The 22,311-nt window shown below is 40.0% G+C and overlaps 3 protein-coding genes and 1 long non-coding RNA gene across 8 annotated transcripts in view; 2 read left to right on the plus strand and 2 right to left on the minus strand.

Annotated features, from left to right (window-relative positions):
• The window catches only part of LOC103396570 (myosin-7), a 23,653-nt gene extending 21,821 nt beyond the window's left edge, over window positions 1-1,832 (plus strand). For both annotated transcript variants that reach the window (XM_025066125.1, XM_025066126.1), the window contains exons 34-40: window positions 33-162; window positions 248-451; window positions 548-844; window positions 960-1,064; window positions 1,163-1,258; window positions 1,334-1,468; window positions 1,647-1,832. In XM_025066125.1, coding sequence (XP_024921893.1) covers window positions 33-162; window positions 248-451; window positions 548-844; window positions 960-1,064; window positions 1,163-1,258; window positions 1,334-1,468; window positions 1,647-1,667 — 988 coding nt within the window. In that variant the 3' untranslated portion in view covers window positions 1,668-1,832. The remainder of the gene's footprint in view (window positions 1-32; window positions 163-247; window positions 452-547; window positions 845-959; window positions 1,065-1,162; window positions 1,259-1,333; window positions 1,469-1,646) is intronic.
• Window positions 1-16,086, minus strand: part of LOC112488704 (uncharacterized) — a 20,480-nt gene extending 4,394 nt beyond the window's left edge. The window contains exons 1-4 of the long non-coding RNA XR_003053068.1: window positions 15,732-16,086; window positions 15,359-15,418; window positions 2,950-2,982; window positions 2,696-2,851 (exon numbers count right to left, since the gene is read on the minus strand). This is a non-coding gene — a long non-coding RNA (uncharacterized LOC112488704). The remainder of the gene's footprint in view (window positions 1-2,695; window positions 2,852-2,949; window positions 2,983-15,358; window positions 15,419-15,731) is intronic.
• LOC103396567 (myosin-7-like) lies at window positions 4,541-21,241 on the plus strand. The gene is made up of 37 exons (XM_008334701.3): window positions 4,541-4,617; window positions 4,805-4,831; window positions 4,930-5,138; window positions 5,217-5,360; window positions 5,469-5,625; window positions 5,723-5,750; window positions 5,831-5,942; window positions 6,037-6,129; window positions 6,222-6,285; window positions 6,404-6,502; window positions 6,594-6,697; window positions 6,781-6,919; window positions 7,000-7,118; window positions 7,217-7,366; window positions 7,445-7,925; window positions 8,057-8,130; window positions 8,309-8,514; window positions 8,641-8,764; window positions 8,923-9,059; window positions 9,187-9,442; window positions 9,539-9,781; window positions 9,885-10,061; window positions 10,147-10,292; window positions 10,383-10,473; window positions 10,553-10,942; window positions 11,081-11,207; window positions 11,291-11,409; window positions 11,500-11,696; window positions 11,782-12,131; window positions 12,213-12,337; window positions 12,420-12,728; window positions 12,820-13,023; window positions 13,120-13,416; window positions 13,578-13,682; window positions 13,773-13,868; window positions 14,015-14,149; window positions 19,098-21,241. The coding sequence occupies exons 3-37, from the start codon at window positions 4,938-4,940 to the stop codon at window positions 19,179-19,181; spliced, it is 5,883 nt and encodes a 1,960-aa protein (XP_008332923.1). The 5' UTR covers window positions 4,541-4,617; window positions 4,805-4,831; window positions 4,930-4,937; the 3' UTR covers window positions 19,182-21,241.
• map4l (microtubule associated protein 4 like) overlaps window positions 16,851-22,311 on the minus strand; it is a 32,111-nt gene continuing 26,650 nt past the window's right edge. For all 4 annotated transcript variants that reach the window (XM_008334700.3, XM_025066156.1, XM_017042257.2 and 1 more), the window contains one exon: window positions 16,851-22,133. In XM_008334700.3, the coding sequence (XP_008332922.1) occupies window positions 22,129-22,133 (5 nt within the window). In that variant the 3' untranslated portion in view covers window positions 16,851-22,128. The remainder of the gene's footprint in view (window positions 22,134-22,311) is intronic.

Genomic DNA, 22,311 nt, shown 5'->3' on the forward strand with positions numbered 1-22,311 from the left:
CAGAGCTGTCTGGGAGCCGAGTGTCGCGGCAGGAATGAAGCTCTCCGTATAAAGAAGAAGATGGAGGGAGACCTGAACGAGATGGAGATCCAGCTCAGCCAGGCCAACAGGCAGGCAGCTGAGGCCCAGAAACAGCTCAAATCTCTTCACGCACATATGAAGGTTTGAATGAACATCATTTAATGCATCTTTGATAGTAAAAAAAAAAAACACGACTCTTTCAGCCTGGTACATTTTCACTTTAAAGGACACTCAGCTGCAGCTGGACGACTCTCTCCGAGCCAATGATGACATGAAAGAAAACATTGCCATTGTTGAGAGACGCAACACTCTGCTTCAGGCTGAACTGGAAGAACTGAGAGCTGCTTTGGAGCAAACTGAGAGAAGTCGCAAACTTGCTGAGCAAGAGCTGATGGATGTTAGTGAGAGGGTGCAGCTACTGCACTCACAGGTGAGACCAGGACAACAGCTTCAAAATAGTTCAGTTTCTTCTACCTGACATTAAAAAAAAAATCCATTAATTTTATTTGTCTACAAACATTTGCAGAACACCGGCCTGATAAACCAGAAGAAGAAGCTGGAGGCTGATACTTCCCAGCTTCAGACAGAAGTAGAAGATGCTGTGCAGGAGTGTAGAAATGCTGAGGAGAAGCCAAAGAAGCCCATTACTGACCCTGCCATGATGGCAGAGGAGCTGAAGAAAGAGCAGGACACCAGTGCTCACCTGGAGCGTATGAAGAAGAACATGGAGCAGACCATCAAAGACCTGCAGCATCGTCTGGATGAAGCCGAACAGATCGCCTTAAAGGGAGGCAAGAAGCAGCTGCAGAAGCTTGAAGCCAGGGTGAGTAAAGGTTTTGTAATAAACAGATTTTACATATCAGTATAATCAACCAGAACGGGTCTTAAACAACGCAGGATGTGCTGACATTTCTTTTCACAAACTCCAATTATAACAGGTCAAAGAACTTGAAAATGAAGTGGAAAGTGAACAGAAAAAAGCCAGTGATGCTATAAAGGGAGTAAGAAAGTATGAGAGACGTATAAAGGAACTAACCTATCAGGTATGTCATGTCATGTTTGGCTTGTAACAGTGTGAAATTGATCAACGCAGAAGTACAGAATGGCATTGTTCTTATGTTATTTTATGTTATGTCATTAGACCGAGGAAGATCGTAAGAATCTCATGCGACTTCAGGACCTGGTAGACAAGTTGCAGCTGAAGGTCAAGTCCTACAAGAAAGCTGCAGAGGAGTCTGTAAGTGTTAGTTATTTTGCATGCCAGCGTACGTAAAGGAATACCTGATGAACAATTTTATTTTGTCCTTCCAAGGAGGAACAAGCCAATAATAACCTCGCTAAGTTCCGCAAGCTCCAACATGAGCTGGATGAAGCTGAAGAGAGGGCTGACATTGCAGAATCCCAGGTCAACAAGCTACGTGCTAAGAGCCGGGATGTGAGCTCGAAGGTGGGCACACACCTTTTTACACTTTTCAGTAAAATGTCAGCGTACATTCGAGAAGCAGCGAAAAACCCACATTTGCTATCCATCAGAATAAATCACACTTGACATCCTAACAACAACATGGGTCTAGTTGGATGACAATACATCACATGTAAAACTTGAGTTTTTTCCTTTGTTTCAGAAGGGACTTGATGAAGAGTGAGACATCTTCAACAACAACTGTTCCTCATAAGAGATCGTCTCTCGGTGTTTGTTTCGTTGTTTTCTAGTGTTCGTAGTTTTCTTGACTGCAGTGATTCACGACTCAAGTCGTGGTCTTTTACCCACATAAAAAGAATGAAGTAATAAAGGACCTGCAACATGACCATGTGTTCCATTCTCCTTTTACAAACTCTTCTCCTCTGTGTGTGTTAACTGTGCGTGTAGGTCACATTTTCAACAACGATCATGATTTTGAGGATTCTCAGATCTTGTGGAGAAGGTTCTAAGCACTGGACTTGGGTTAGGGTTAGGATTAGGGTCAGATTTGAGTTCATATAAGGTTTAAGAGTAGACATACATTTGTAAAAATCCAGGTAGGGTAATGGGTTAATGAATGCATTATGTTTATGTAAAGTGTGCAAAGAGAAACAGAAGGATTTCTTTTTCCTTATGGTGATATTTGCAAAGCGATCACAATTCAGTTCCTCATTTTAATACATGGTCCTCACCTGACAGACACTCATCCTGCTTCAGTCATCTTTTCATCACACCACACTACACTCATAAACAAGAGGTGAAACTACTTTCCCTCCAACTCAACACCAAATGTAAACTCAACACACTTTAATAACTTATATCAAATGTCTCACATGACCGATTTGTTTACTGCATATCATTTTTGTCATTTTTCTACTGAAAAGCAAAGGTAGGTAGAGAATTATTTTGTTTTAGATGAAAAAAGTGTTGAGGCAACCATTTTTAAAGAAACCTTGAAGTTGTCAATATCAAAACTGTGATTCCTGTAACACGTTTGATGTAATCTGATTCTTTGGATTATAGATATAGTAAATCCATTTATTGATCCCCAAAATGGGAATCTGATTATGTCAGTGTTAGTTAAATGTACCTTTTCCTGTTATTCTTCTTAACATAAATTTTCAATTGAATTGTGAATAGAAGTTGACACAAGTGCTGATGTTATTTCCAATATATAAATGTAACATTATGTAATGTGTTCAAACCACTAACCTCTTTATCTGTATTTCATCCAATCTTTTCACAGTCTTAAGTTTTCTCTTCAGAGCCGAAGAAGAGGAGACAGCGTTTGCTCCCAAATCTGGGATAGATGTCTGACAGCATCTTGGAATCTCCCGGTCCGTTCAAGGTTCAACATCCAAAGGTGACCTACAGTTTCAAGAGACGTGAGTTCAACGATTAAAATCATTATTATGACAATGATGATAAATGTTTTGCCCAAAGAGCAGATAAAAGCTGTACATTACCTTTCTAATCCTTGGTTCTATCCTGGTCAGGGCCTGGCAGGAAGGAAGACAAGCAACATGAGTTCTCACGGAGGACCGTGGTCTGAATGAATGGAAAGAAGATGAGGCGACTTTACAACTGTACGCCTCAAAGGGAGCTCACCACCCTCTTGGAATTGACCTTAGACAACTACAGAGGGCAAATGCTAACAATAGCGTTGTCGGCTCCAGTTTCAAACTTGAGTAGGGTAAGGTACCTCACACTTTCCCTTGTGCATTCACGTGATAATAAAAGTCAAAGACACAAGGACTGTAAACAGCTGGGAATGAGACCTTTAACAGGCAAGTGTTTGGCCTGGAATAGATGGCGGGAAAAGTAAGGATGAGTGCGATAGTATGGAGGCGATCAGGGTGTGAAGACAATGTTCCAAGCAGAATGTCCAACTCTTAACATCTTACCATCAACACATCATAATTACATTCCCATCCACCATACGCTACAGAACCTGTTTGCTCTACGTCAATCATCTGTTGCTGGCAAAAAAAGAAAAAGAAAAAAACCGGTAGCCCAGTAGCCGCAGGCTGTCCTTCGACCATAAAGCCTCAAAAGCCCTCAACAGGAATTTCACAAGTTATCTTTGTCCTCAAGGATACAGAGAAGAAACAATGCCATGTCAACAGGATCAGTCTGAGGGCACTTGGTTGGCATCTTCATCTCATGACCATGTTTGGAGGGATGGTTAGATTATAGTTCACGACACACTTCGGTAACACCAAGGCAAGTTTAACATGGGGTCACATCCCTTTATCTTCAGATACTATTTTTTTCTCTTTATAACTGTCTTGAAGTGTTTTGTTTGTTTATCAAATATCAAGTATCCTAACTTATTGGCGTCATCGAACTCTATACCTAACGATTGCTCATGTGACACGAACATTACTGACACTTCTATTATTAATGAAGGACGGGAAACTGTGACACGTGTCCAGAGTTAGACTGAGAGTACAGACGTACGTACGTACTCACTCACTCTTACCAACGGTGATAATGAAAGATGTCACAGCTGTGACCTTGGCCCTGTCTTGTCTTGCTGTAGACAACAGCTGAAGCTCTTTATTCTCCCTCTTGAAATGTATTTCACACCATATCAATTGTCATATAACGTTCAAGAATACGGCCAGTAGGTCTGGTCCATCAATCTTTTTTGTCTGCCTTCTTGCCTTATTTAGAAACTTAAAAAGAACAATGGGTTCATCAGGGGATATTTAATAACTCATTTTCAAAGACACAAAATTCATTGCTAATATAATGCAGAAAAAAATCTATTAAAATTGATATATAACACTACATGTGTTCTACATATGGACAGAGGAGATGTACTAGATGCACAATAGCCTGTCCTCACTTTCCTCCTCCTACTATTTTTTTTTTCTTTTGTCGTGGGCCAGAAGAGCTTTGTTCACAAGGTGAAAGCAACAAATAGCAGCACTGGGCTACGGCCAATTTGGAGAATGCTTTTGTGACAGACATCCTACATGCCATTTCTCTGAAATTCAAATCCATATTTGGTGTAGTAACAACCTTTATTAACCAAGAGGCAGCCCATTGTCAGCCACTGGTTCCATCTTTTCACAGCCTGACAGTCAACAGAGACCAGTTGCATTTTCAGGTGAACACTTGCATCATATGTAAGTGACTTTATTTGTATATAAGATGCTTAGGATATAAAATTTACTATTAATATTTAATTTTTGCTCTGCCTAAAATCTTTGAATAACTAAATAATAAAAAAAGTTACATATTTTAATGCTGTTTATTCTGTTGAATTTTAAAAATGTTTTAATAACATTTCCTGTCTTATTTATGATATTGCAGAAATCCCAAGTTCCCAAGAAGCTTCAGGTAACAAAGAATGACAAAGAGTTTGTACAAGGTTTTAACCTGTCCACAAAAACTAAGTCATTATTTAATTTTCTAAATTTTCTGATTTTTTTTTTAAGGTGGCAAAATGGGTGATGCAGTCATGGCAGAGTTTGGACCTGCGGCTTCTTATCTTAGAAAGTCTGATAAGGAGCGACTGGAAGCGCAGACTCGTACATTTGACATGAAGAAGGAATGTTTTGTTCCTGATCCGGAGGTGGAGTACGTCAAGGCTTCAGTCACGACTCGAGATGGTGATAAAGTCACCGTTCATACTGAGTTTGGAAAGGTGTGGACAGAAGTTCATCTGATCACTAAAACAAGGTCTGTACCCTGGCATTAATGTTTGATTTAAATTATTTTTCAGACTGTCACAGTCAAGGATTGCGACGTACATCCTCAAAATCCACCAAAGTTTGATAAAATTGAAGACATGGCGATGTTCACCTTCCTCCATGAGCCAGCTGTGCTGTTCAACCTCAAAGAGCGTTACGCAGCTTGGATGATTTATGTAAGACCCCCTTAGATATCTATGATGCCTCTAAAGCATTTAAAGAAAATCATATTTCTGTATGTTATAATTTACATCTAGTCATCTTCTGCCTCTTTTCTCATTTAGACCTACTCTGGACTGTTCTGTGTGACTGTCAACCCCTACAAGTGGCTGCCAGTCTACAACCAGGAGGTGGTTGTTGCCTACAGAGGAAAGAAGAGGAGTGAAGCTCCTCCTCACATCTTCTCCATCTCTGACAATGCCTACCAGTACATGCTGTCAGGTACACCATCTGTTTTATCCTGTCTGCGTTCCTTCAACTTCCTGCTGGTGCATTACAATAGATTCAAGTGACCATTTTTTTAAATTCTTTCTTACAGACAGAGAAAATCAGTCTATCCTTATCACGTAAGTCACACTTCAACAAACATGTTCTTCTTTTATAAAGTTAATCTGGTTTAACTTTTAACTGTCTTTCTTCTGTCTAGTGGAGAATCTGGTGCTGGAAAGACTGTGAACACCAAACGTGTCATTCAGTACTTTGCCAGCATCGCAGCTGTCCCCAGTGGAGGAAAGAAAGACGCAGCTTCTGAAAAAAAGGTTCATTTCACAATTACGTTACATGTACAATTGTTAATGTATTAACAAATATATATATATATTTAAGCTTTTTTTCTCAAATTAACCAAACCAGGGAACCTTGGAGGATCAAATCATCCAGGCTAATCCCGCTCTGGAAGCCTTTGGAAATGCCAAGACCATCAGAAATGACAACTCCTCTAGATTTGTGAGTATTTCTAAGACAACTTTCACAGTAGAGATTTATTTTAAAATTTGCAATAACAATGTAAATAATATGAACATGTCTTTTCTACCCAGGGCAAATTCATCAGAATTCACTTTGACAACAGAGGAAAGCTCGCCTCTGCAGATATTGAGACTTGTAAGTTCAAATTTCATTCTAATTTCTTGTTCCTGTTTATTAGCCGTATTGTATTCGTTTATTTATTATTGTTGGACGTAATATTATTATATCTTAAAATGCATTTTTATTTTAACAGACCTTCTGGAGAAATCACGTGTGACCTACCAGCTCAAAGCTGAGAGAGACTACCACATCTTCTACCAGATCCTGTCTCAGGTCAAGCCTGAACTTCTGGGTACGGTGGCACATACATAACTGTAGCAGTGCTAATACATCTGACTAATATATACGTACTGTTACCAACAAATATAATCACTCACTTGCAGACATGTTGCTGATCACCAACAACCCCTACGACTATTCCTTCATCTCCCAAGGAGAGACAACTGTGGCTTCCATCAATGACTCAGACGAGCTGATGGCCACTGATGTGAGCTCAGTCTGGACATAGAACTACCAAACGTGCATTTCTTCAAACACACAGATATACATTTTTATTTTCTTTTTTCTCAGGATGCCTTTGATGTCCTGGGCTTCACTCAAGAAGAGAAGAACAGCATCTACAAACTGACTGGAGCCATCATGCACTATGGGAACATGAGGTTTAAGCAGAAACAGCGAGAGGAGCAGGCTGAGGCAGACGGCACTGAGGGTCAGAGACCAGCTGTGGTTATGATGACTAATAATTTTATAGTGTGGTTTTGAATAAAAGTGATCTGTTCGCTTCCTTAGATGCTGACAAAGTCGCTTATCTGATGGGCCTGAACTCTGCCGACCTCATTAAAGGTCTCTGTCACCCAAGAGTCAAAGTAGGAAATGAGTGGGTCACCAAAGGTCAAAGTGTGGCCCAGGTAATCAATAAGTAAAGTTTAATCAGTATGTATCTGGTTTCAAAAATGTATTAAAGCACAGTTTTAAAGACTGTACTCTCCCCTGTTCCCACCCCAAGGTGAACTATGCTATTGGTGCACTGGCTAAGTCAGTGTACGAGAGGATGTTCTTGTGGATGGTGGTCAGGATCAACCAGTCTCTAGAAACTAAACAACCTCGTCAGTACTTCATCGGTGTACTGGACATTGCTGGATTTGAGATCTTTGATGTGAGTGAAATTGAAAGTAATGCATTTTCCTCATTTTCCCTTTTTTTTGTACTTATTATATTCATTTCTCTGTTACAGTTCAACACCTTTGAGCAGATGTGCATCAACTTCACCAACGAGAAACTGCAACAGTTTTTCAACCACCACATGTTTGTGCTGGAGCAGGAAGAGTACAAGAAAGAGGGCATTGAATGGGTTTTCATTGACTTTGGTATGGACCTGCAGGCCTGTATTGACCTCATTGAAAAGCCCATGGGTATCATGTCCATCCTTGAAGAGGAGTGCATGTTCCCCAAAGCCAGTGACACCACCTTTAAAGCTAAGCTCTATGACAACCACCTGGGAAAATCTGCAAACTTCCAGAAACCCAGAATTGTCAAGGGGAAACCAGAGGCTCATTTCTCTCTTGTTCACTACGCTGGAACTGTTGATTATAATATCAACAACTGGCTGGTGAAAAACAAAGACCCTCTGAATGAGACGGTTGTTGTACTCTTCCAGAAGTCTACGCTAAAACTTCTGGGATTGCTTTTTGCCAACTATGCTGGATCCGATTCTGGTGAGTGAACGTTAAAGGAAAATAAATCTCATGACTATTACTGACTTCTTATAAATATTACAGTACAGATACAATCATTAACTGCTTTTTGATAACTACATTTTGACAGTAACTTTGTTTTTTTTATGTAGCCCCAGAAGGCGGAAAGGGCAAGGGTAGCAAGAAGAAAGGTTCATCTTTCCAGACTGTTTCAGCTTTGCACAGGGTAACAAGTTTCATTGTAACTTTGCCACATGACTTTTTTTGTGACAAATTAAACCAAATCCTATAGTGGTGGGGGGCAGTGGTGGCTTGGTGGTGGCTTCGAGTCCACCAGCTGCCAAGTTACCACTCACAATGTCACAATGACAAATAATTCACATTACCTGACATAAAACTTGCAGGAGAATCTCAACAAGCTGATGACCAACCTGAGGTCCACACACCCTCACTTTGTGCGCTGCCTCATCCCCAATGAGACCAAGACTCCTGGGGCCATGGAGAATCCTCTGGTGATGCACCAGCTGCGCTGTAACGGTGTGCTGGAAGGAATCAGGATCTGCAGAAAAGGTTTCCCCAACAGGATCCTCTACGGAGACTTCAAACAGAGGTGTCTGTGTGACAAACAAATACTTTTTATTAAACCCAATTAAATTCTTTTGTTTATTTTATTTTAACCTGGCAATTTGTCCAATATGTGCAATAATGCACTCAAACTGATCCTGTCAAACCGTAGGTACCGTATTTTGAATCCAAATGCCATTCCTGAGGGACAGTTCATTGACAACAAGAAAGCTTCAGAGAAACTCCTGGGCTCTCTGGACATTGACCACACCCAGTACAAACTGGGTCACACCAAGGTTTGTATATTCACTCAGTTACTGACTAAGATGAAATTAATTCTGTGTATGAGATATACAGTATTCTTCCAACTGTGTTCTTAAAGTGTTATGTCAAAACTGAGACATATCCATGCCATGTCAAGTCCATCCAACAGACTATTGTCCAAATTTCAAAGGTGTTCTTCAAAGCTGGACTGTTAGGTCAGCTGGAGGAGATGCGTGATGTCAGGTTGGCCCTCATTATCACTGGTATTCAAGCCAGGTCAAGAGGACTTCTTGCAAGAATTGAATTTCAGAAGATTGTTGAACGCAGGTACATGGATGTTGTCAATTATGATCTTTGTCAATCAATATTATCATGTGAATGAGTAAAACTACATTTAAAATTTTCCACACCAATGATAACATTTAAATTGACTCAATAACAATGTTTTCCTCAGGGATGCACTGCTGGTGATCCAGTGGAACATCCGTGCCTTCATGGGGGTCAAGAATTGGCCTTGGATGAAGATGTACTTCAAGATCAAGCCTCTGTTGAAGTCAGCAGAGAGTGAGAAGGAGATGGCCAACATGAAGGAAGAGTTCACCAAACTGAAAGAGGCTTACGCTAAATCAGAAGCCCGTCGAAAGGAATTGGAAGAAAAGATGGTCTCTCTCCTCCAAGAGAAGAACGACCTGCAGCTCCAAGTTCAGGCTGTAGGTTAAATATCAGTTACTTCTAATAAGAAAAATTATAATCTGAATGAACAAAGACTGAAGTGAAAATTAAGAGTCTGTCTTTTTTAACAACAGGAACAAGACAATCTTTGTGATGCCGAAGAAAGATGTGAGGGTCTGATCAAAAACAAAATTCAGATGGAGGCAAAAGCCAAAGAGCTGTCAGAGAGGTTGGAAGATGAGGAGGAGATGAACGCTGAACTGACTGCTAAGAAGAGGAAGCTGGAGGATGAGTGCTCTGAGTTAAAGAAAGACATTGATGACTTAGAGCTAACTCTGGCCAAAGTGGAAAAGGAGAAGCACGCTACAGAGAACAAGGTACCGATAAAATGAATTAAAACACTCAGTATAAAAGACCAAATGACAGTTTGGTGTTCACTTATTTATTTTAATGTTTGCAAAAATGTGCACTTGCCCCTAGGTGAAAAATATGACTGAGGAGATGGCAGCTCTGGATGAAATTATCGCCAAGTTGACCAAGGAAAAGAAAGCCTTACAGGAGGCTCATCAACAAACACTGGACGACCTGCAGAGTGAGGAAGACAAAGTCAACACTCTGACCAAGGCTAAGGTCAAGCTGGAGCAGCAAGTGGACGATGTATGTATTAAAATGCATGCATATAACTTTTTCTGTCCAACACAAGTTCAGACAAAATATTTTTTTTTCCACTGTGACTATCTAGCTTGAGGGTTCTCTGGAGCAAGAGAAGAAGATTCGAATGGATCTAGAGAGAGCCAAGAGAAAGCTGGAGGGAGATCTGAAATTGACCCAGGAGAGTCTAATGGACCTGGAGAATGACAAGCAACAACTTGAGGAACATATGAAAAAGTACCTTTTTGTATTTGTTGAAAATCATTGTATTATATTAACACTAGTGAACATTTTAATCTGACTCTTTATTCTGCCACTTCAAAACAGGAAAGACTTTGAACTCAGTCAGCTAAATAATAAAATAGAGGACGAGCAGGCCATTGCTATTCAGCTTCAAAAGAAACTAAAAGAACTTCAGGTAATGATTGACATACCTGTGTTGGTGATTTGTAGAAGCTCAGTTTGCTAAAAAGATTTCTCACATTTTGCCCTCTTAGGCTCGCATTGAAGAGCTGGAGGAGGAACTCGAGGCAGAACGAGCTGCCAGGGCAAAGGTGGAGAAGCAGAGAGCAGATCTGGCCAGAGAGCTGGAGGAGATCAGTGAGAGGCTGGAGGAAGCTGGTGGGGCAACATCTGCCCAGATTGAGATGAACAAGAAGAGGGAGGCTGAATTCCAGAAACTGCGCAGAGACCTTGAAGAGGCCACACTGCTGCATGAATCTACTGCTGCATCACTGAGGAAAAAACAGGCTGACAGTGTTGCTGACCTGGGAGAGCAGATAGACAACCTGCAGAGAGTCAAGCAGAAACTGGAGAAAGAGAAGAGTGAGCTCAGACTGGAGCTGGACGATGTGGTCTCCAGTATGGAACACGTTGTGAAGACTAAAGTGAGATAAAGGGACAAATCATTCTGTGTAAACACTGACATCGCGTTCAGTGTATTTAACTTTTACATGTTGCGTTTGCAAACATTCTGGAGCCTCAGTTTTATAGTGCTTGATCCATCTGTAATGTTGTCATTTCAGAACAATTTGGAGAAAATGTGCAGGTCTTTGGAAGACCAGATGAATGAATACAAGACAAAGTCAGAAGAAGGTCAACGTACCATCAATGACTTCACCATGCACAAGGCCAAGCTTCAAACTGAAAATGGTACCACTGGGCATTTTATTAATTTTGAAATGCAAAACAGTCATGTATTAGTTTGTTTTCTAAAGTATTTCCTTCAAATTTAGGTGAACTCACAAGACAACTTGAGGAAAAAGATTCCCTTGTGTCTCAGCTCACCAGAGGAAAACAGTCCTACACTCAACAGATTGAGGACCTGAAAAGACAGTTGGAGGAAGAAGTCAAGGTACTAATACAATTATTGCATTCATACTGTACACAGTAGATGTACAGTACATTTCTTAAATTCTTAAAATTAATTATTACTCTATCACAGGCCAAGAATGCTCTGGCCCACGCAGTGCAGTCTTCTCGCCATGACTGTGACCTGCTCAGGGAGCAGTATGAGGAGGAGCAGGAGGCCAAGGGTGAACTCCAGCGCGGCATGTCCAAGGCCAACTCTGAGGTGGCTCAGTGGAGAACTAAGTACGAAACTGATGCCATCCAGAGAACTGAGGAGCTGGAGGAGGCCAAGTGAGTAAAACATGACATCTTACTGTAATGTCCTGATTGCATTCAATAGGTTAAAAAACCTGAACAAATTTCATATTTATTCCAGGAAGAAGCTGGCTCAGCGTCTGCAGGAGGCTGAGGAAGCTGTGGAAGCAGTGAATGCTAAATGTTCCTCTCTGGAGAAGACTAAACACAGACTTCAGAATGAGATTGAAGATCTGATGGTGGACGTGGAGAGGTCTAATGCTGCAGCCGCTGCTCTGGACAAGAAGCAAAGAAACTTTGACAAGGTGACAAAGCATCCTCAACAAAAACAACTTCAGTTGTTGTCCTTGCTGGAGGGTTCTCAGAAAGATGCCCGGTCTCTGAGCACTGAACTCTTCAAACTGAAGAACTCCTATGAAGAATCTCTAGAACATCTGGAGACCATGAAGAGAGAAAATAAGAATCTTCAGGGTAAGAACCAGCATCAGATTACTGCGTTGCTGAAACAGAATTTTGAATTGCCAAAAAACATCGTTTGATTTTGTACCTCAGAGGAAATAGCTGATCTCACTGAACAAATCGGTGAGGGAGGAAAGAGTATTCATGAACTTGAAAAGATTCGGAAGCAGTTGGAGCAAGAGAAGTCAGAGATACAAACAGCTCTGGAGGAAGCAGAGGTATTTAAAACATCCACATGACTGACCATAACAACAAACAACTGGAATAATATTTGAACCGAATGTTGTCGTTCTGTGTCAGGCCTCACTGGAGCATGAGGAGGGCAAGATTCTCAGAGCCCAACTAGAGTTCAATCAGGTCAAAGCTGAGATTGAGCGAAAGCTGTCTGAGAAAGATGAAGAGATGGAACAAGCCAAGAGAAACCACCAAAGAACTGTGGACACCCTGCAGAGCTCTCTGGAGGCCGAGTGTCGCAGCAGGAAGGAAGCTCTCCGTATAAAGAAGAAGATGGAGGGAGACCTGAACGAGATGGAGATCCAGCTCAGCCAGGCCAACAGGCAGGCAGCTGAGGCCCAGAAACAGCTCAAATCTCTTCATGCACATATGAAGGTACACATTTCCTTTGGAGAAACATAAAGACAACACTTGATTCGTGTTATTTTTATATAGTTTACTTGACACTTTATGTCCCAACTATCAGGACACTCAGCTGCAGCTGGACGACTGTCTCCGAGCCAATGATGACATGAAGGAAAATGTTACCATTGTTGAGAGACGCAACACTCTGCTTCAGGCTGAACTGGAAGAACTGAGAGCTGCTTTGGAGCAAACTGAGAGAAGTCGCAAACTTGCTGAGCAAGAGCTGATGGATGTTAGTGAGAGGGTGCAGCTACTGCACTCACAGGTGAGACCAGGACAACAGCTTCAAAATAGTTCAGTTTCTTCTACCTGACATTAAAAAAAAAATCCATTAATTTTATTTGTCTACAAACATTTGCAGAACACCGGCCTGATAAACCAGAAGAAGAAGCTGGAGGCTGATACTTCCCAGCTTCAGACAGAAGTAGAAGATGCTGTGCAGGAGTGTAGAAATGCTGAGGAGAAGCCAAAGAAGCCCATTACTGACCCTGCCATGATGGCAGAGGAGCTGAAGAAAGAGCAGGACACCAGTGCTCACCTGGAGCGTATGAAGAAGAACATGGAGCAGACCATCAAAGACCTGCAGCATCGTCTGGATGAAGCCGAACAGATCGCCTTAAAGGGAGGCAAGAAGCAGGTGCAGAAGCTCGAGACCAGGGTGAGTAATATTTAGTACAAAGAAAGACAGAAAAGGGTATAAAAGGGTCTACATTGAAATTACACTAACAAAGAATTCAAAATTATAAAATGTGTTTCAATGTGACACAAATGTAGTAAATTCATTCATGATATATCTGACAAAAAAACATCTTTTCACAGATCAAAGAGCTGGAAAATGAACTTGAGGCTGAACAAAGAAAGTCCAGCGATTCCATCAAGGGAATACGTAAATATGAGCGGAGAATTAAGGAGCTGACCTATCAGGTATTGTCCAGTGCATGACCACAATGCAACATATTGGTAAGTCATTGCTATTTTCCATTGGTCAATTTCTTTGGTTATTTTGATCTTTAGACGGAGGAGGACAAAAAGAACCTCGCCCGTCTGCAGGATTTAGTGGACAAGCTTCAGCTGAAGGTCAAATCCTATAAGAGAGCTGCAGAGGAGGCTGTAAGTACTTCTGACCAAACTGAAAATATTATTGAATGTAGTAAAGTTCATCTCGATTTAACGGGACATACAAATACTGTTGCATTTCCAAGGGTAGTTTCTGTCCGGTATCTGTGACCAGGGCTATTGTCGCTCTGTTTTAATAGGAAGAACAAGCCAACAGCAACCTCACCAAGTTCCGTAAGATTCAGCATGAGCTTGACGAAGCTGAGGAGAGAGCTGACATCGCTGAATGTCAGGTCAACAAGCTGCGCGCCAAGACCCGTGATGTGGGTTCAAAGGTCAGTAATTGATTTACCATTCTGTTTATGTGACATCATACATCACATAAACAGAATAGTAAACTAGTGAATAGTATCACTAGAACTGTATATATGATTATTTTTACCTAAATGAAGGGTTCTAAATCTGCACCATTCTTTATTTTGCCTCTTAAATATCTTCTTTTTGTCTTGCTCTGATTTTAGAAAAGTGAAGAGTAAAGCTTTTGCAACAGGTCCCCGCTTCCGAGACATGTCACGTCTCCTTATCCATGTGTGCTGTTGAGTAGAATAAAATGTCTCTGCATCTCAATTCATCTCATGTCCTCATTCTCGTGTGGTTTATTTAAAAAAATAAATAAAAATGGATATAATTCATACCAAATCAAAAAGCCAAAGTAATTTCATGGTGTCATTTTTTAAAAACTACTGGCTTAACCCTAACCCTAACCCTAACCCTAACCTTTTACCATCCAGATACTGAATAATAATATTACATAAAATGTGGTTTGTATTTTACATTTCTAAAAATTTTAATATTATTAGGAAAGCATATATTATGCAAATAAATAAATAAAGCAACTCTTTGAAACTAAAAGAGGTGCTTCATTTTTTATAATCCTATTTTTGGAACCCATCCATATATATATATATATATATATATATATATATATATATATATATGTATCTATATACTAGAAAATAGCCACCACAGGGATGGAGCTGGGACAGAGGACAGAGACATTTAAAACAAAACACAGAGGATTATTTTTCATAAGATATGATACGCAGTAGTTTGCTATATATACTTTTTATGTATGTTGGTTGTTAGTTGTGATTAAGTCTAGTACGTAGTGCTGTACTTGTAACAGTCTCAGTGTACAGTAGAGGCATAGCCCTGCCAGTTAACTTAAAGTGAATCAAGTTAAAACACTAGAGGTCAGCAAAGTGTTAGAGCAAGTAAATCTAAAAGCTCACATGTCTAAAGCTCACACTGACGTATGTTTTTGATTCATTTTCCTCAATATATATATCATTTTACTGACAGCATTGTGTTTTTGTTTAATCTATAATTTTTCAGCAGCTCCATATATTTTATTGGATTTGACTCTGGATCACGTTCAGTCCAGTTGCTTCTGACTCACACATCTTGGACTCCCAGTAATCCCACTGTGCTCTCATCTGCATTTACTTCAACCTATTATAAGGCAAACGTTACTTTTGGCTCACCTTAAGTGACAAAGCTTTTCTTGGGCTAACGGGAATCTGAGGTTGTTCCACAATGTGACCCTGCAATTAAAAATATATATAATTAGTTTCTTGGCAAATCAAGACTAACAAAACACATCAGGACATATTTTCAAATATTCTTGATGAACATGCAGAACATACAGAATTACAGGTGTTCAGTTCACACTCAACTTTTCTTTGACAAATGCACAAAGATCATGTTCTGTCGTTAATACAGTACGTATTAAGTAAGGACACCTGAATTTAACTAAAATACTGTACATCATACGTTGTGTGCTAAAAACACACATATAAAACTTTATATAAGAAAATTAAACATTCATTATCTTTGTATTTTAAAAACGTCTCCTACCTTGACTTGTTGTTTCTCTTCATCGACAGAAAAACTCAAATGTAACAGCGTTTCCTTATGCTGATTGTAAATGAACCTACAGCAACTTATCCGTTGTCTGAATGAACCCCAGGAGAAATTGCAAGACAAGAAAGCACATGGGGGCTGGGTCTGACACTTAGCACCTCCTCAAGTAACCTTCAGTTAACATCAAGTATTCTAACAATAGCGTTCTGAAGGTTTCAGTTGGTTCAGATTTCTGACTTGAGAGGGTCAAGGTGCTTCACACCTTCCCTTGTGTGTCCATGTGATCGCAGAAGTCAGAGGTCCAAGGACTGACAACAGCTGGGAATGGAGCCTCAGTTGCTCTGCTAATGCCCATGTCTTGGTATGATGGTACAGCTCTATAAAGTAAAACAACAATTTTCCTCAGTGTCTTCTTGTTTCTCAGACCATACCACGTTGATAGACACACTGTCAAGTCAAGGACTTCCTGGTTTCTCTGTATACTACTAGGTAGGAAGCCCAAAAGGCCTGAGTTACAAACGTCATCGTTTTTAAGTGTTCCAACTAAATGTATTACACACAAAAAACAAGAATATGTCATCTTCATATAATGACATGTTTATTCATAAGCTCTTAGTCCTTTTAGTTTTCTTCATTTTATTCAAAGTACACATTATAAATACATGGTACCCTTCAGATGCCTCTGTCTACTCACTGGAAATTGTTTGGCTGTACATTGAAACCCTTGATTGTGTACAGCTGTTCACTACTGTTATAGCTCCTGCTGTAGTGCGTCATAAGTCTTCTTTTTTTAATCTGTCCGCCAAATCATCAGTGCTTTGGCAGACAGCTGGAATTTCACAGCTTATTTTGGTACTCAAGGACACACAGTCCTGCCAGAAAGAACAAGGACAGGAGGAGACATCTGAAAGAGTAACCTCCCACATACATATAATGCACACTTGTGCAATTAAAATACATTATTTTTAATATAAATGCGTCTGGACTTCAGGTCTAAAGTGATGGAATAAAAACATAAATCAAATTGTGTATAAATAGACACACATAGAAAGTAAATTACTTATATTTACTTTAATTAAATTGATTAACATTTAAATTACAAATGACAACACATTTTCTTTTGCTCATCTTTATTAAGTGGTTAATAGTCACGTCACAAGTTAACAATTAATCACAAGTAACATACCAGTCTTTCATACCAAATATTCAGACTTGCAAGGTAGAGATAAGCTCAATCTAAAAAAGACAAATGCCTCTAGCAGTTTGTTTGTTGTTCTCTGCATGCTCTGACTATGAGGTTGTGCCTTACAGTAAAATACATCACACTACAGTGAATTCACTACACAGGACTCAAAAGTAGATTACTTAGACCGGCTTATTTTTTTCTTCATTTTCACCAACATCAGATTTGCTCATTAGCTGGAATAAGCACAAAAGGATGTACAATACTTTTACAATACAATACCAGTAACACTGATCTATTATTTCTACTCCTCTGTTGGAATGTTAATTTCACTGGTCTATCTGAAAGCTGCAAATAAGGAAACTACTTTTCAGTACTGTGCTGTGATGCTAACACGTTTCTGTAGGTGGGAGACACATTTACAAGCTCCGGGTACATATCTACCAACATTAGTACATTTTTTTGCAAAGTGAAATTACCCATGTATGTATTTTTTACGTGTGTTAATCAAATTCAGCCACATTGTTGTTGTTGGTGTGACTTTTTTTGCCCCACAATTTAATTTCAGAATAATATCAAGAAGATAACTTGATTTAAATATCCCATGTTGGTAGGTATGACAAGATGTCATTATAGGGGAGCTTTTTAAGACAGAACATTACATCCACCACATGCCAAAAGTCCTGATACTCTTTTATCTAACTTTAGTGAAGGTGAACAGAAGAAAGGGTCAAGTGTTTAAGGGTGGCACCTGTAGTGCACTCTAATTGAACAGTTTGATGATGTTCACCAACCAAATCAAATTGTTTGTTGATCATACCAACGTGGCACACTGGCCCTCACCCAAAAATCCTTGTTCTATACTAAAATTTCAAAATAATTGTGAAAATTTAGCAGCTTCTTTTCTTGTCTGAAAAAGTCATTCAGTAAAAAGATTTGAGGCAAATTTTGTTATTTATCCATAAAGGTATCCAGCTATAAACATTAAAGCCCACCCGTCAGCGTCTTTTTTATTTATTTTTAGTCGTACTTTTAATACTGAAACAATGTGAATTTTAAGATACTATATAGCGTAACTGAAGCGTCATGACTAGGACGAGGACTCTTTTTCATAACCTAAGCTCAATCCTCTAAAATATTTTTTGGAGTCCACCCATGATGTATTCATTTACACTCATACTTTTGAAACAGACTTTTTTTGACACTTAGACAAAGAAATTACCAGTAGCTATAGTATAATAAAGGGCACATAATGTATATCACACCATGATCCCAAGTGTTGATGTGCTAAGAACAATAATACAGAAATATGAAATGTGCAAAAGTTGTTTTTTTCTCAAATATCTGCTAAGTTTAATAATAAGGGGATGAAACCTGTTCCTGATTGATGTGAGGAAAACCGAGGAAAATAATGATGTCTTTATACTAACTGAATGACAGCAGACAGGTGGTACAGAAATAGTGCTGTTTTAAATAAAAATTGAAGCCCGAATGCTTGACAACCAACAGGACAACGGCACCAAATGTCAAACAGAGACATTGCAGGAGTTGCTCACAAACAAACCAGAGAATATCCTTGTTAAGTCTAGCCTAGCCTAGCCTCAATCTGGTAGATAATCACTAGATTAACAAGCCCAAGGGTCAGTGCCACATTTATTAGAGAGATGGTTTTTATAGGCCACCCCCCCACCCCCGCCCAGGTGATTTAAGTTAATTAGAGTACTGCATTGGTTCCAATCAGGACTGCACATCATACAACATATAACATACCTGTATAACCCGCCCTATTTTGTTCAAACAGTCTGGCCATTGAATAAACCTGTCAGTGTGACTACTTTTTAATGTGCTACCCTGTCACCCAACTTTTAAGGGCAATTTCAGATGTCTTTGAATTCCTTCGAGCCCAAACTAATGTCTGTCCCTGGAATGCGTCTGAAGTTACTGGAGTGCAATGGTTGTCGAAATAAAAATAAGTAATCGACCTTACCCTGTTACTGTTTTAGAAACCCATACCATGTCAATTTGAAGGGCAGTTGCAAATTATTCAACATGAATTTACCTTGTGGCATTGCTCTCAGTACACTCTAAGCTTTTACCCGTAGGCCTGAAAGCCTGTTCTGTGACAGAGGAATACACATGATGATGTATGGTTTCTAAGTCAGCTTTTTGTTCTTCAGTATCAGAGCCAGACCGTCAGAGTTCCAGAGGCAAAGCAGCGCTCTCTACAGGATGGATACAGTAGCAACACTTCACACGTCTGACAGTTGTGGACACGCCACGAAGAAATTCCCCACAGATCAACAAAGACCAGTTCAACCAGTACAGTAAGTAGACACTGCTTAGGAATACACATTAATTATTAAATCCAATTATATTAGAGTGTCACTTCTTGTTAATTTATGAGAATAACACAAAACAAGATACCATTTGCCCCATAGCACATCATTTTAGACTATAATATTGAGATCGAAGGAGAGCTGAAATACCTCAAACAACACCTGAACCTAACTGTTCCCACAAATACTAACTTTGCTGATTTTGGCAAAAGCCCACCTTTACATTTTTATATTGTCCTTACTGTGCAATTTCTATGCCATATTCCACCCATACTGCTATGATCAATGGTTAAGCTTGGATTATATTAACCTATAATAATATTAGCTACCGTATGATGTTTATTTTGTGTACCTTAGAATATGTACAAGACAAATGAAACGAAACAAAAACAAAAGCTTGACAAAAGCCATTTACGCCCATCCATGTCTATTTACATCACATTAAGGGACTCAAATGTGCCACAGAGGAGGTGAACCACAAACTAATATGCGCTAAAGCAGCTTTGTGTAAGAATAAATAAGAAAATTCCTTTACAGTTACAAATGACATTCCACTTTCATACTAACCATGAAAGTAATAATTCGACGGAGTGAACTTGCTGCTCCCTTCAACTGTTAACCTGTGTGGTGTGTCTTTTCTGCTGGCCCTCCTTTGTGTGTCTAAGGTCACCGTATTGCTGTTAACAATATAGATAGAAGTAGAACACTGGGTGAGGAGACAACGATGGCAGGAACACTGGTCATCAACACGGGTCGTCATAGTTTCAGCAACATCAGCGTAAATCACTAAGACACGATGGAGTGATGTGTCCACTCGATATAAATACTTGAGTAAGCAGCACACACACTTTGGACTCCAGGCTGCGCCTTTGTGTTTGTGTACCTCACTGTATTATACTGTATGTGTGTGTGTCTGTGTATGTGTGTGTGCTTTGATATATAGCCACGTTCTTATTGTTTATCGTGTGTTTGCCACCACGATGTAAGCAGATCTCTCAGAGTTGTTTCTCTAGTGGGACGTGAGCCCACTGGGATGGACATGATGATCAGGATGTTTAGGGGAATATTGAGAATATTGCTGTCAGTCAACTGTCAGTACTAGAAATAGATCAGTGTAAAAGCCTGTCCCCCACCCATGCAGTGAAGTGTATTTATGTGAGCTATAGTGAAGGATCCATGAGTGGTTTAGTGACATCAAGGCTGGACTGGTATTAAAGAACCAAGTCTGAAGGTGGATGCTGCAGAATGTTTAAATTACGTTTGCTTTTACGTCTTGTGTACCAGCAAAAATGTTGCCCAAAGTCTGGAAACTCAAGTGCGGGTTTAATCAACATTCATGAAACAGGATTGGTGGGATTGAGGGAAGACCACCAAGCCATCAGTATAAAGACAATGGTTTCTTTAACCTTGTCCCAGTCCAGCCTTGCGGTCAGGGAGTGTGCAGTGACAATGTGTTCCGGTGTGAATATTTTCTGATATTTACCTTATAGTTTTGAAAACAGACATTGGTAGGTATTGATTATCTTTACGAAGGGTATAAACAAAATCACGAGCCTTTTTCAGTACAGTGCAGTACAATATAAGGTGCTATTTTTTCAAACAAGTTAAATAAAAAAGGTCTCAGGTGCTGAAACGTTTGCAGGAGTTGGACCAGATGGGTTTGATTTAGGCAGAAAAGTTAAAAGTTAAAATGTGAGGTAAAAAAAACAAACTATGCTACACAGTAAATCGTGGTCTAACCACAAGGTGGCACCAAATCCACCAACATATATTTTATGCAGAAGCTTGCAAAAAAGCAATGCTCTAAGACGGTGGTTCTCAAACCTTTTACCACATGGCCCACCTCTGGTTCTCCAGGTGCCAACTTTAAAATATAGCAGCAGAGCCCCACCCTGTTCAACTAAGACCAGGATACAGTGTTACTAATTTATTTCTATTACGATTATCAGCCCTATTTTCAGCCAAACAGTGAAGTAAAAGCACAACTGGAACTTGAACAATCTAGTTCTGAAAACATGCACACAGGGCATGCTAGAATACTGCATTTCTAATGGGAATTGGATTTCCCTTCTTACCACTAGAGGGAACCCAAGTACCATCAGTTGTACAGGAACCACAGTTTTAGAATCACTGCTCTAAGGCAAAAGTGGGCAGTTAACACAACACAAGTAGTGAAGAGGTGGTAATACCTAGTTGTTCTACCATAGGACTTTGTGCAGTGCTAGTGTTGTTGATTTGGAAATATTTGGTATTTCCCTGGGAGCCTGGAATGTGCTGATATGAAAATTGCCAGTCTTTGCCTAGCTGCCAGCTTGTAGCAGGCTTTCTGCTGGTGGGTTTGGGTTTTCAAGGTTGATTGGACTTGGACTTCAAATTAGCAGGAGCAGAAAGCAGCGGTGCTGTTGAAATAACATGTTGGATTTGAACCAAGAAGGCTGGGCTGAATGAAAACACCGGACCTGTGAATTTAAGAGACTTGAAACACTGCATGGAAACCTCACGTTGCCTGAAGTAGTGAATCCACCATTAGCTACGCTAGGGGGGTCTATTGCACTGAGGTTGTTGGACGTGAGTAGCTCGTTAAGCTTCACACAGAGAAATACAGACAACAGTAGGCCCTCCTCTCTGTTATAGACCTGGCCGATGCCAACCCACAGGTGTCGATTGGTGGAATGGCCGAAATGGGAGTGAAAAGCTGGCAAGCAAAACCCCAGAGAAAGATTGACAGGCAATCATTCATTCAGGTGCTGTGGTGGGCAGGATGGAGGTGGGTCCAGATGGAAGTACTGTAACTGTGCTGTGACGGGTCGGGTGGACGGTTTGTTGGCAGGTCAGCGAACACTAGGTGTGCCTCCATAAGGTGCATGGAAACTCAATCTGTAAATGGAAAACAAAGTGCATTTTAATTAGAATAAACACACTGACCAGAAAGGTGTAAATGATCTCAACAGGCTGTAAGAGTCAGGAACAAGTTCAAATCATCTGGCTGATCTATCAAGGGATAAAAGATTCTTTATAGTTCCCTACAGCACATCAATCACTTAGGCTTAGTCTG

This window comes from Cynoglossus semilaevis, chromosome 20 (assembly GCF_000523025.1).
Source record: "Cynoglossus semilaevis isolate Cse_v1.0 chromosome 20, Cse_v1.0, whole genome shotgun sequence".
NCBI lineage: Eukaryota > Metazoa > Chordata > Actinopteri > Pleuronectiformes > Cynoglossidae > Cynoglossus > Cynoglossus semilaevis.